The sequence below is a fragment of the Nannospalax galili genome, unplaced genomic scaffold (assembly GCF_000622305.1).
Source record: "Nannospalax galili isolate Female #2095 unplaced genomic scaffold, S.galili_v1.0 scaffold1519, whole genome shotgun sequence".
Classification (NCBI taxonomy): domain Eukaryota; kingdom Metazoa; phylum Chordata; class Mammalia; order Rodentia; family Spalacidae; genus Nannospalax; species Nannospalax galili.
In genome coordinates, this window is record NW_008342631.1 from 138,902 (window position 1) to 152,943 (window position 14,042).

At 42.3% G+C, this 14,042-nt stretch overlaps 1 protein-coding gene and 1 pseudogene across 1 annotated transcript in view; both read left to right on the forward strand.

Moving 5' to 3' along the window:
* Window positions 1-6,277, forward strand: part of LOC103738622 — a 13,553-nt pseudogene extending 7,276 nt beyond the window's left edge.
* LOC103738608 (zinc finger protein 709) overlaps window positions 6,073-14,042 on the forward strand; it is a 27,210-nt gene continuing 19,240 nt past the window's right edge. Inside the window, exon 1 of the mRNA XM_017799544.2 lies at window positions 6,073-6,301. Coding sequence (XP_017655033.1) covers window positions 6,299-6,301 — 3 coding nt within the window. The 5' untranslated portion in view covers window positions 6,073-6,298. The remainder of the gene's footprint in view (window positions 6,302-14,042) is intronic.

Here is a 14,042-nt window from a genome sequence, read left to right on the forward strand (position 1 = left end):
AATCTTGTGGTTATTAAATAATAAATAAATACATAAATACATAAATAAATAGAAAAAAACATGCTACACTACTAAATGAAAAGAGTAGAGAGAGCCTCAAAAAAAAAAAAAAAAAAAAAAAAAAATGAAAAAAAAAAAAAAAAAAAAAAAGAAAAGAAAAGAAAAGAAAAGAAAATCTAGCCCCACCCCCAGCCCCAGCCCCTGGCTTCTTTTATATGTTAATAGTGATACCTTTCTCTATACATCCCTACTCTCTTGCCATAATGTTAATTGGCTAAAGTGGGGTTCATGGAAAATTTTTAATAGCCATTTTGGGGTCTTTGGGGGAAACTACATCTTTAAGGTAAAATTTTCAAGGAGTGGCCCTACATTAGCTATTGCTTTTAAGGAGATGAAAATTGGACATTTTGGTTCTTTCCTGCAATCCCACCATTTAGGAGGCTGAAGCAGGAGGATTCCATGAGGCCCTGGCCAATCTAGGGTATATAATGAATTCAGGCCAGTTTGGGCTATGGTATGAGAGCCTGTGTAAACATAATAACTAACTAACTAAATAAATAAATAATAAATAAATAAATGAGAGACTCTAGGCGTCTGGCCTATCTGAATTGTAAACTCATAATTTGTTTCATCTTGGTACATTGGGGTTAATATGTTAAGATCATTAGTGATGGCTGGAGTAATAGTATTACAATTCCACTGTAAAAGGATGGGAACTTGGGCTGGAGAGATAGGTCAGTGTTTATTTTAAGAGCACTGGCTGTTCTTGCAGAGGACCCGGGTTTGATTCCCAGCACCCACATGGTTTCTAACAACCATCCATAAGTCCCATTCCAGGGGATCCAAAGCCCTCTTCTGACCTTCATGGGCACTGCATGACACGGGTGCACTTACACACATGCAGGCAATACATTCATACACATAAAATAAAAATAACAAAACATTTTAAAAAAAATTTTTAAAAGGATAGGAACTTGAATCTTTTACATTTATTTATGGGGGGATGCACATACCACAGTGTACATGTGGAGGTCAGGGAACAGCTCTGAAGTTGGTTCTCTCCTTGAACCTTTTCTTGGGTTCCAGGAATCGAACTCAGGTCATCAGACTTGTGTGGCAGTACCTTTACCAGTTGAGCCACATCACTAGCCTCTTTCTTTACTTTCTTTCTCTCTCTCTTTCTTTCTTCTTGAGTCAAGACCTCACTGAAAGCCTATGGGGGCTGTGAACACTCAGGTGCCTCAGTGTCATGATTTTTACAATTGCACATTTATGCAATATGGCTTAAATACGAAACATGTGTATTCATATACTATCACTTCAGGTGGATCTAACTCTTTTTTCCAATATATTTTGGAAGTACAAAGTAATAAGTACAGCAGTGAAATTATTAGTCAGCATAACATTCTGTGGTGCTCATAAAACAACTCGCTAAGGCCTAGAAAAATGGATCAGTGGTTGAAATCACTGTATGCTCTTGCAGAGGACCTAGGTTTGGTTCCCAGCACCCACATGGAAGCTATCAGCCATCTGTAACTCCAGTTCCAGAGGATCTGATGCCCTTTTCTGGTCTCTGTGGGCATTGCATACATGGATGCACTTACATACATTGAGGCAAAACTTTAATACATATAGAATAAATTTTAAAAACTAATAACTCACTGAAAGCTACTATTGTTAATTCATTAAACTTATATATAATGCTTGATTAACAGAATAAATTATGGTATGCTTTTTATAATGTGTATTTGTTTGAGTGACTATATGCCAAGTGTGTGTGGATGCTGATGGAGAACAGAAGAGAATGTTGGATGCCTTGGAGCTGTAGGTACAGGTGGTTGTTGAGCCACCCAATGTGGGTGTTAAGAGCTAAACTACAGTCCTACTGAAGAGCATCAAATGCCCCTAACCATTGAACCATCTCCCCAGGCCCATGGTCTGCTTTTTTTGAATATCATGTTCTTTTGGTAACACCAGTAATACGCTTCCAAACCTTTTATTAGGTCATTGAGTTGTACACATTGGTCCTCACATACCAATGAGTAAGGAGATTTGTTGGCCTCACAGACATGGTAGATAGAGCAGCACCACCAGAGAAGAAAAGTTAAAGCATCAGATAAAGAAGATGGACAGAAATCTCCTTCTTATGGTAGGTTGGGAGTTTAAAGAAGGATTTGGCAGACCATCATAGATCTCTCAGATATTTTTTCACTTTAAAGATGGGGACAGAAGCCTCCAAGATTTCCTCAGGCTCCCCATTGACTTGCCTCCTGGGAAACTGGAGCAAGTTAGACTCATATGTACTTACAAAGAAAGTCTTGAACGCCTTTAATCCCAGCACTTGGGAGGCAGAGGCAGGCAGATCTCTGTGAGTTCAAGGCCAGCCTGGTCTACATAGTGAGTTCCAGGACAGCTGAGGCTACAGGGAGACCACGTCTCAAAAAGAACCCCCCTGCCAAAAAAAAAGAAAGAAAAGAAAAAAGAAAGTCTTAATCTTTTTCTCAACTGGTCCATGACCTGATTAGTGAGAAATGGCCTCCAGGGGAATCTCTTAACTATAGTACAATCCTGCAATCCTTCAGTTAGAGCTATTCTGTAAACAAGAAGGAAAAAAAACTCTGAAATTCCCTATATCCAACTTTTCTTTTACCTGTGAGACCATTCAAAGCTTGCTAAAAAGTGCTTCATGGACAGCAGACTTTAGCCGCAGTATGCTCAAACTCTGAAGCCGAGTTGGGAGAAAAGCAGAATTAAATCAGGTCACATCCCCCAAAGGGGGCTTGCCGGTACAAAGTGCATCCCCAGAGTTCTACTCTGGCCTCCAGGAAGTTGAAAAGTTCTAGAATTCTGAATATCCTTGTCCTCCTTACTCCAAGGAGGAAAAGAAGAAAGGCTCCACATCTACTACCACCTCCACAGGGCATATGCTTCCCAGGGGAATTCCCAGGAGGAAGGCTTGGATTCACTTGGATTCATAATTCTTTCACCTTGGCAGAATTTAGGGACATTAGAACAGAACTAGGGAACTATACTGAGGACCCAGACCAATATGTGAGGGTATTTGAAAAACTTAATATGACACTGACTTGGAAAGACATAATGTCACTAAAACAAATACTAACCTTTTAGAAAAATGAAAAGTCTTGATCGGGGTTTACAAGTGAAATAATTACCATACAGCTAACAGGCAAGCGAATAGTGATACCATTCTGACTGGTGATGAGGCAGACCCCAGCACTGCCCCAGATTGCAAACTAAATGAGGCTTTAGGTGAATGGAAAAGGAACCATTTTCTTCAGTGTGTCAGAGAGGGTCTCAGGAAAGTTGTAAAGCTCCTTAATTACACCCAGTTGTCACTTATCCTTCAGGAAGATCAAGAGACACCTGTAATTCTCCCTAAAATCCTACAAGAGGGCATGAGAAAATATACTAACACCAGAATAACAGGAGAAGGAACCTCTCATAAAGGACAAGTTCCTAGCCCAATCTGCTTTAGACATTCATCAAAAACTCCAAAAGCTGACAACCAATCCTGATAAAACCTTGGATGATTATGGCCAAGCAGAAAATTTGATCTTTTATAGTTGTGACCAAGAAAAAGAAGGGTAAATGCCATGGAAAACTGGTGGCCGCTATGAGCGCCAACCCTTCAAGATTCCCTTCACTCTCAGACACTGCCCAACCCCATAACTGTGCACAAGGAAGCCACATCCATAAGGAATATCACCAGAAAGTGGGACCTCCCCCAGGATCTTGTTTATTTGGAAGGGCAGTCATTGGGAGAGTTGGTATCTCAGAACCAATTAGGTCTCGAGGCCTCATCTTCCATACAATGATGGATCCTAGGGCCTCCCATTGTGCCTACATTGGGCAGTGTTGACTAGAGAGGACAATAAGGTCAAGCTCATGGTTCACTGAGGAGCTTGGTTCTCAGCATGATCCTTCTCCTCTGGCTGCCAGTTCCCACAGAAGCACTATTTGGGGCATAGTGGGTTGTCCCAAGAGTGTTATTTCACATAACCACTTGCTTTTCCTGGGGAGACTTCCATTTCTGATACTCCCTGGCATATTGGCTCCTCTATTAGAAAGAGAATTTTTGTCTAGTCAATGTTAAATTACTTCTCCCTCCTAGGCATCACTGTTGCTTATCCTTAATAGAAAGCACTATCAAGGTCTCTGTATGCACAAATGAAGTACGCATGACAGGGAGGGTTAAAATGACTACTCCTGCAGTCATGCATCCTGAAGATCCTACCTATTCCCCAGATCAAAAGCAGTATCCTCTAAAGCCTCAGGTCAGAGAGGGACTAATCCCCATAATTCAAGGACTTAAAAAGCAAGGATTGATTGTTCTAGCCCATATAATACCCCTATTTTAGTGTTAGCAAAAACCCCAACAAATGGAGAATCCCAGGTCTTTGTCTGATTAATAAGGGGGTTGTGACACTCCATCCAGTGGTTCCTCATCCTCCCACTCTCAACCAGTTCCACCTAATACATACTATTATGCAGTGCTAGATCTTAGGAATGCTTTCTTTTGCATCTGGCTCCATCCCAATACTTATCTTCTCTTTTTCTTTTTTTAATATTTTATTATTTTTATTTTATGTGTATGCATGTATTGCCTGCATGTACGTAAGTGCACCTGTGTCATGCAATGCCCTCCGAAGACAGAAGAGGCTGTTGGATCCCCTGGGACTGGAGTTATGGACAGTTGTTAGCTGCCATGTGGGTGCTGGGATTCAAACCCGGGTCTTCTGCAAGAACAGTGTTCTGAACAGCTGAGCCATCACTCCAGCCCTCTATTTTCTTTTGATGACCTCACTCACAGAGTAGGGCAGGTCACTTGGACTGTCCTCCCTCAAGGATTTTTTTATGAAGAAACAGTTTATTTTATTAAAGTATTTTTATATGGCTTCAAGCCTGAGGGTTGAGAAAGAGGCTCTCCAGGAAAGAATGCAAAACACCCCAAGATGATTGGATGTTGTTGCAGAGTAAGACACACCCAGGTGTGAGTACAGGCTCCTCAAAGGCAAGTCATGCATAATTGTCTGAACATTAGCCACACATACCATTTCGGTGGCTCGCAAGTTATATGTCAAAAGGGCGCTAAGAAACTTTTTTTCTTTCCTCTTTTGATAAGTGAAATTAGGGTGGCTCTGGAGATGCCACCATGCCCAGCAAGAGCCTCTCTTTTTAAAATGTTTTTATTTTGAGGAATTTTAAGTTGCCCAGGTTGTTCTTGAATTCAGTCTGTAGCCATGCCAGGCCTTAAACATGTGACCCTCCTGCCTCAAGCTTCCACGTGGCGGCTTTACAGGCCTACACCAGCATTCTCAGCTCTACATTCATTTCTGAATTTAGCAATCCGAATCTTTCATTTTCAAAGCAATACAGCTAAAAGTATATCAATTCAGTTTTTTTTTAAAATCAACTTTTGGTATCCTTCATTTGGGGGGGTTGTTGGGTTTTTTTATTTTGTTTTGTTTTGATTCCCCATCACATGGATTGGGGCTCTAAAGCTTACTATTCTTCCTACGCTCTATCTTATATGTATTTACACTTTTGTTTCCCTTTTCATATGTGTTTTTGTTTGCTTCAATGGGAGCCGAGGGGGGCAAGGTCTCCTGCAGCCCAAGCTGGTTTTGCCGGTCCTGCCTCCACCTCCTGAGTGTTGGCATAACAGGTTGGTGTCTCTACAGAAGGCTTGGGAAGTGTTATTTTTTATCTAAAAATGTGCAGCCTAAGAGATAAGATGTGAACAATCTTGGGCACGCCTTATCGAAATTCCCGCAGCCTGGCTGAATATCAAGTTGTTTCAATTTGACCTAATGTGGGTCCGGCGCCCTTCCAGCTGAGAGGCAAGGACGCTGTGTAATGGGCTGTGCATTACAGCCTGGCGAGCCTGCCCAGGACGAAAAACGGGAATTTTCTACTGAGTACAAGAAGACAACCATGCCAGTTTGGGGAGGCAAGAGCAAGTTCTGCTTAAATGGAAATCTGCCCAGAGCTGGGACAGGTCAGTGCCTGGAGAGATGCCAGGACATGTAACGGCCGTGCTGCTTACCTACTCCCTTCTGCTCACTTTATCCCTGAGGAAGCTGCTCCTGTCACACAAGCTTCACTAACCAATCAGAGTCTCGGGCCGGTGGTCCAACCAAGAGCGCCGAACCGCAACGGGAGGCGGGTTAATTCCGGCCGCCATATTCCGGACTTCACTGAGCAGCTGAGGGGGTATCCGCGAGTGCTGCGCAGTGAGCGTCCTGCGGGGAGCTGAGGAGAGCACCGGAACCCGGCCATGGTGAGCGCGGGGCCGGCCGTGTGCAGACCGGAGCAGCGGCCGCTGGAGCCGCCAGAGCGGGCTGTGCTGGGTCCTCCACCGGCGGGGCGGGGCGGGGCGGCGCGGCTATAGGACGACCTGGGCCCTCCCGAAGCCTTGGGGCAGCCTCGCCCCACCGACTACTGACCGGGTCTGCTCCTGCTCAGAGCGTGGGGAGCGGAAGGCTCCGCCTGCGGGAGAGGCCGCTGTTTGTGACGTCACTGTTCGGCGTTGGCACGTGAATCCTGCTTTTAGTTTTGGCTGGAAGGCAGGTTGCTAAACTCAAAAAAGTCTACTTTCTTTATTATCTTCTAGAAGTTCTGCACTTTACACTTTACACTTAACATTTAGGTTTAGGATTTACTTAGAGTTAATTTTTGTGGAAGCTGTAAAATCTGTAACTTTTTTTTTTTTTTTTTTTTTTTTTTTTTTTTTTTCTTTTTGAAGCAGGGTCTCCCTGTACCCCCAGATGCCCTGGAACTCACTATGAAGACCAGACTGGCCTTGACCTCACAGAGATCCGCCTGCCTCTGCCTCCCAAGTGCTGGGACTACAGGCGTGCGCCACCACGCCCGGCATTATTTTTTTTTAAGTTTTTTAAGATTTCACTTTGTGTGCATGAGTGTTTTGCCAGCATGTATGCAAGTGCTCCCCACCCGTGTCGTGCAGTGTCTGTGAACGCCCGAAGAGGACTTCGGGTCCCCTGGAACTGGACGATCAGTAGCCACCATGTGGGTGCTGGGTACTAAACCCTGGTCCACTGCAAGAGCAGCCTGTGCTCTTAACAGCCGAGCCATCTCTCTAGCCCTGTAATTACATGTAAGGTGGTTCAGTAACATTGGTTAGTAAGTCTGTACGTATTGAGTGTCCTTGGCTCATTTGTCAGAAATTGGCGATAATTTTGTTTTCCTGAATTCTCCTGTTATGTGGATCAGTGTACTCTCTCAAATTCTAGTCTTTATTGTTGTAGTTGTATAAGAGGTCTTGAAGTCACTGTCATTGTGTGGACTATTTAAAGTATTGCGTTGATGGTTGCTTTTTGTTTTCTTTCCATGTAATCTTTTGTAATCTTTTAACTTTTCCGTTGTTGATAACCTAAATTGCAAGCATTTTTGTTGGAACTTTGTTGACTCTATAGTTGATATTCAGAACTGACATAGTATTGAGACTTCTTATCTACAGTCGTGGAATGTCTCTCCTTTTATTTTTACTTGATTAGTTTATTACAAATATTAAAGACAACAAAAACAAATATTACTACATTTTGTCTATATGTTTGTTTCAGTTCCATGTGTTTTTCTGTGTTCTCCATAGTGACATGTTAGTGATATGTGGGGATAGGTGGACTGTGTTTGTTTTGTTTTGTTTTTGAGACAAGGTCTCAATATCCCAGCTGGGCCTGAAACCAGCTGGGTAATTCAGACAAACTAGGACTGGTGATCTTCTTGCCTCTACCTCCCATGTGTTGGGATTGTAGCTGTGAGCCACTTCTCCACCTCTTTATAATCTTAAATTCTTTTTTGGTTTGTTTTTGAGAAGGAGTTTCACTGTGTAGCCCTTTCTGATCTAGAACCCATAGAGATCCACCTGCTTCTGCCTCCTGAATTCTGTGATTAAAGCTTTGTGCCACCATGACCAGCTTAATCTTAAGTCTTTGTCATTTTCTTGTCATAGTGTGTTGCCAGGGATTGTAAAACAATATTAGTAGAGTTTAGTAGCTTGTCATGACTGTATTTTTTTAAGTTTTTTTTTTTTTAATTTAAATGTTATTTGAAATACTTGCTGGAATCCACCTCGTCCTAGGGCACTGGGCACATTAAGCATTTTTTTTGTTTTTGGGGGGGGGTTGTTTTTTTTTTAATTATTTATTATTTTTATTTTATGTGTATGTGTGTATTGCCTGCACGTGTTAGTGCACCCATGTTGTGCAATGCCCACAGAGGTCAGAAGAGGCTGTTGGATCTCCTGGAACTGGAGTTAGGGACAGTTGTTAACTGCCATGTGGGTGCTGGGATTTGAACCCAGGTCTTCTGCAAGAACAACCAATGTTCTTAACCGCTGAGCCATCTCTCCAGCCCCCATATTAAGCATTTTAAAAATTCGTTAAAATCTCCAGTTGTGTTAATGGTAAACTCTTTCCTGTGAGAACTCCTTCTGATGCTCATTTCTGTAAACAGTCATTGAGGCACTGTGACTCTAGTTGGCAGCTTTTAGACTCTCAAGTCTCTTCCATGTTTGGATATACAATAAACTGACTATTGTTCAGGGAGAAATGAAATGAACTTTTCCAATTTCAAACAAGGTTTCTTTGCCCAGAGGCTTTGATAGTTTCTTGCTATGCAGCTCAGGGTGGCCTGCAGTCCTTGCTCAGCTGTGATGAGGTCAGAGAGAAGCCAACAGTCCTGGCTCTTGCCCATGTTGCACAGTGCTTGTGATTTCTTCCATTGTTCTACAATGCCTGTGAAGCGTTGATCAACTTTGTATGTATGTCCCAGGTCATTGAAGATTTCTTTTCTGCTTGACTATTTTTTTATTTCTTCATTAATAACTAAATTGTTATGAGTAATGTATGCCAATTGAATGCTTTATGGATAGCTGGTGATGCAGGTAGTGAAAAGAATCCAGTGAGACATAACAAAGAGAATTTATTGAAGTACATTGTAAGGAGGTAGCAAGGTGAGTTTCCAGAGAAAGGATCATACCAATGAGAGGGAATAAAAGGTTTTAGTAATAATGAAAAGGGAAGTGTCTTGGTCTTAACTGGTGGTCATTTGTGTGAGGTCCATAGGAGTGGACAGATAGACATAATTGTCATCTTAAATAGTAAGTTTCACAGGGTAAGTTGATTTTCTTGAGAGTGCCATTTGTGTGCAGTGCTGTGAGTCACTAGAGATTGGTTTCCAGAAAGTCTTGGCCTGATTGTTCAAGTATGAGAAGTTTGCTTTTATTTTTTGACCTCAAAAGCCAGAGTATGACATCATAGGAAGATCAAAGGGTCTTTGGTGATAGGAGATAAATATTGATGTTGATGATTAATGATTCATTTTAATTGTCAACTTGACACAATTTAAAGTCACTTGAGAAGGGAGTTTCAGTGAGGGATGATCTAGACTGGGTTGGTCTTTGGGCATGTCTCTGGGAGATTATCTTGCTTACATTAATAGAAATGGGAAGATATACCCATCGTGGATGGCACAGTTCCATTCCCTGGACAGGGCACCCTGAAATGTATGGAATTAGAGAAGGCAAGCTGAGCACAAGCATGCATGTATTCAATGCTCTGTTTTGTTTGCTTTTAAGGATTTTTTTTAGTAGATTTTATTTATTCTTTGACAGTGCCATACATCTAAACAATGTATCTTGATCACCGCCCCCCCAGCCCACCCCAGGCAGCCCCATCATACCCTCCTTATCTCTTCACGTCCAATTAGCACTGCCTATTGGGATGTTGACTCATTTAATGGGCTTGATCTTGTGCAGGTCTTGTGCCAGGTAATCAGAGCAGTGGTGAGTTCAGGAGTGCAGTGGCCACATCATGTCCAGAAGACCGTATCACAGCTCTCCAGCTCACCCTCTGGCTCTTATATTTTTTCTCTTTTGTGATGTTCCTTGAACCCTAGGGAAGAGGTTTGAGTCTCTGCTTCTTGACTGTGGAGGCACTATGACCAGCTGCCTGGAGCTCCTGCTGCTGTGGCTTCTCTTCAGTGGTAGGCTGTAACCTCGAATTATCCACTAACGTGGACCTATTCTCCCCTAGGTTGCTTTTATCAGCATATGTTATCAAAGCAACAGGAAACAAAAGAGGCCAGTCCATGTCCACCTAATCCTATACCTACACTCATATGATATCTGTTACTGGTAGTAGAGGGTATCAGTTGAATAGCTTTCTTAGGTTGAGATATCCCTAAAAGGGGTACAGGGAGGGCTTGATAGGAACATCTTCAGTGTCAGGAGCAATGAAGGCCATGGTGCATGTACCAGTGAAATTAGCCAGTAGATAGCAATAGGCATTACTTCAACATAGGAAAAATGCTTTTGAGTTAAGGCACATGGTGACCTATGTACAAAGCAAATACTTAATTATTCCAGAAAAGTGACAAGTAAAGACACAAAATAGCGTAGGACCAAAGCCATTCCAAGGAAGAGTTGAAGCTAAAGGATTTGGTGTTGGGTGTCAAAGCTGTTTTCATTTTTCCAAAGGAGGTTGAATTTTTGGGAGTCTTAGGACAGTCTTAGGACTGTGAGATTTTAGAAAGGGAGGGAATGTGAAGAAGACATTTTTGAGAGATGTACATTCTTGCCAAGGAGATAGGTCAGCACACAAAGGTGCTTTCAATTGATTGAATTGAAAGATTTTGCTTACAGTTTCATCGTGTATGCAAATGTCTGTGAGAAATGAATGCTGCCTTTGATTCTCCTAAATTTGAAAGTGATATATTCTTTTAGTTGTATCTAATATTAGGGTAAAATTGCATGACTGCCACATGGTTGAGGGCCATAATAGAAGTGGAGGCCTGGCTTAAGATTTAACATTTGACAAGACAGCATCCTCACTTGGCATATGAGGATTTGTAAACTAGCAGAATTTGTGTTTATATCTGACATTAGTGCTAAAACTCAGAAACCAAGGTAACACACAAAGCAAGAGGACAGAGCACCTAAACTGTAATGGGGGGAAATTCACGAACAGTGGTTCAGGTGACTCCCAGACGAGTCTTGAAGATATCAGTGTTTAGGGGACAGAGGCAGGAAGCACAGCTCAATGGTGTCATCCTCACTAGCCTGAGAAGTTTTCCTTTGACTTTTAGAGACCTTGATTCAGGCCAATCTAGGATTTGTGGCTTGTACACAAAGAGAATTTCAGGAGTTGGAGTTTAATAAAAGAATTTAAACAGATTTAAGCACAAGGGTTAAGAGACATTTTAGAAGAAAGACACTCTTGAGTATGGTTGTGGGCTCCTCAAAGAAGAGTCAAAGCCTGTTGTTTTAGATATATATCTATTAGTTTGGTGTGGTTTGAAGATACTTGTTACCTTTTTACTTATTTTATTCCATCTATTATCATGTGTACATATAATGTATATGTGTGCATATGGGGACACACATGGAAATCAGGGGACATTTATTGGGAGTTAATTTTCTCCTTCCACATAGGTTCTGTGGGTTGAACTCAAAGAACATCAGGCTGGTATAGGGCTAGCCTTTTAGTCCCAGAGAACTGACATCTGTGTCACTCCTTGTCCTGGAGGGTTCTAAATCAAATCTTGAACACAGTGTGAAGGGCTCTTTCTTCCACAGGTCCTCAAAACTCTGAATTCTGGGGACTCTTCTACTTTCTCAGCTAACACATCAACAGATAGACAGAAGCATTCCTCACTAAAACACACAGGCATTTAGAGGTAACCACTGTCTTCTTAGAACATAGTATTCCTCACTCTAGGCTCTGCTGGTCCCCACAGTCCAGTAACAGCCTAGCTTTCATTTCTAGTATCATGCAGAGAGTGAAATTTTCAAAATTATTATCTCCACAGAACTTGGTACCCTCAATTTTGTAGAAAGGCTGAAAAGACAAAACTGTGACTCTAAAAAACTTGCCAATAGGACCAGTGAGATGCTCAGTGGGTAAGGCAGAAATGCTTGCTGAGCAATCCTGACAACCTGAGCTTGATCCTCAGAACCCATGTAAAGGCAGAAGGACAGAACTTGCTCCACAAAGTTATCTGACCTCCACACATGTGCTGTGGCACACACATGTTCTCTCTCTCTCTCTCTCTCTCTCTCTCTCTCTCTCTCTCTCTCTCTCTCTCTCTCTCCCCATCCCCATTTCCACGCGCACACACACACACGTCTCTCTCTCTCATTTTTTTAAAGAATCTAATGAAACTTATTCTTAAGACTCAACTCACTCTCCTAATTGTTCCTTAAAGATCCCACATGACTCCAAAGTGCAATTTGTCTTACTTCTTCCAAGTCCTCTAAGGTGGACAGATTCTGTTTTTCTGACCAGAGACCTACATAGTTTTTAATGAGTATCCTGGCACTAAAGATAGAAATCCCTCAGATTTATCCATACCTCATTTCTGGGTTCAGAATTTTATTGACTGAGCCAAGGAGACATGCATGAAGATTGGTCACCCAGTGTCTTGAGGCCTCTCATATTTCCTGCAAAATGTGCAGAACAAACCAAGAACACAGCGAGAGAGCTTCTCCCAAAGTAACACATTTAGGATTCAAAAGACATTAGGAATAGTCGCTTCTAGACTCTCTCTGGACCCCCAAATCTTCCAGGCTCTCTGCTCTTTCCTGCCTTTCTTCCTAAAGGTTGCACTCCTGACTTAGCTCCTTCATATGAAGCTTGTAACCTTAAACAAAAGCTTTGCTAGCCTCCTCCCCCATGATGTTTTAAGAAAGGATTTCTGAACCTCCAAGGCCAAAGTAAGTAAAACTCTGTATTAAAAAAAAAAGCTGGGGAGATGGCTTAGTAGGTAAAAGTTTTGCCACACAAGCTTCCACATAAGAAGTCAGGCATGGTGGCCTGTGCCTGTAATCCCAGTACTGAAGGAACACAGACAGGTGGATTCTGAGGGCAGTAAGGCTAAAGAGCAAACCTCAGGTTCAGTGAGATCCTGCCTCAAAAAAATAAGGTGGTAAGCAATACAGGAAGATACCCAGAGCCAACCTTTGTCCTCAATACCTGCATGCAATGTTGAGAGCACCCACACATGTGTACATACAACATATATACACAGAGGAGAAAATAAAGACCAACAAAATGACTCTGGGTAAAGGCACTTGCTGCCAAGCCTGAGGTCCTGAGTTTGATCCCCAGGAGCCATGTAGTGAGAGAACCAACTCCTGCAAGTTGTCATCTGACCTTCATAGACATACCCTGGCATATGCATGTGCACATACACACTAAATAAAATGTAATTTTAAAGAATTTTATGTGTATGAGTATATTGCCTGCATGTAGGTAGGTGCACCTGTGTCATACAGTGCCCACAGAGGTCAGAAAAAGGTGATCAATTCCCCTGGAACTGGAGTTACTAATGGTTGCTTACTGCCATGTGGGTTCTGGGAATGGAACCCAGGTCCTCCGTAAAAGTAACCAGTGCTCATAACTGCTGAGCCATCTCTCCAGCCCCTTAAATTTTTGAAATTAATAAAAAAAAAAACCAGTTGCCATGTGTATCTGTCTTTAAACTTTACACTTGATGGGCAGTAATGACTGATATCGTGGGAAACTTAGTAATGGGTAACCCCAGCTTTGCACTGGACCTAATGGTTTCCTATCCAGGGACCTCCAGGGATGCTTGGAGGAAAGATAGCTACCCCAGCATTGGTGACGATCAAATACCATGTTAATGGCTGGCAGCAGACAGGGCCATTGTCTGAACTAAGAGACCTTTTCCCAGGTTTTCACTGGATAGAGCAGACCTCTGGCTCTGATCAGGAGGGAACACAGAAGTAAATGAGAATCCCATGTCTTTTTCCTTTTTCAGGTTTTGGGGTTTTTTTTCATTGTTTTGTTTTCTTGATTTTTTTTTCCTCTTTTTTTCTTTTTTTATTGTTATTTATTTTGAGGCAAGGTCTACCGTGTAGCCTCAGCTAGCCTGGAATTGGCTATGTAGACTAGGCTGGCCATGCACTCTCAGAGCTTTTCGTGCCTCCGCCTCCAGAGTTCTGGGATCAAAGGCGTGTGCCATATTCCAGAGCCCTGTGT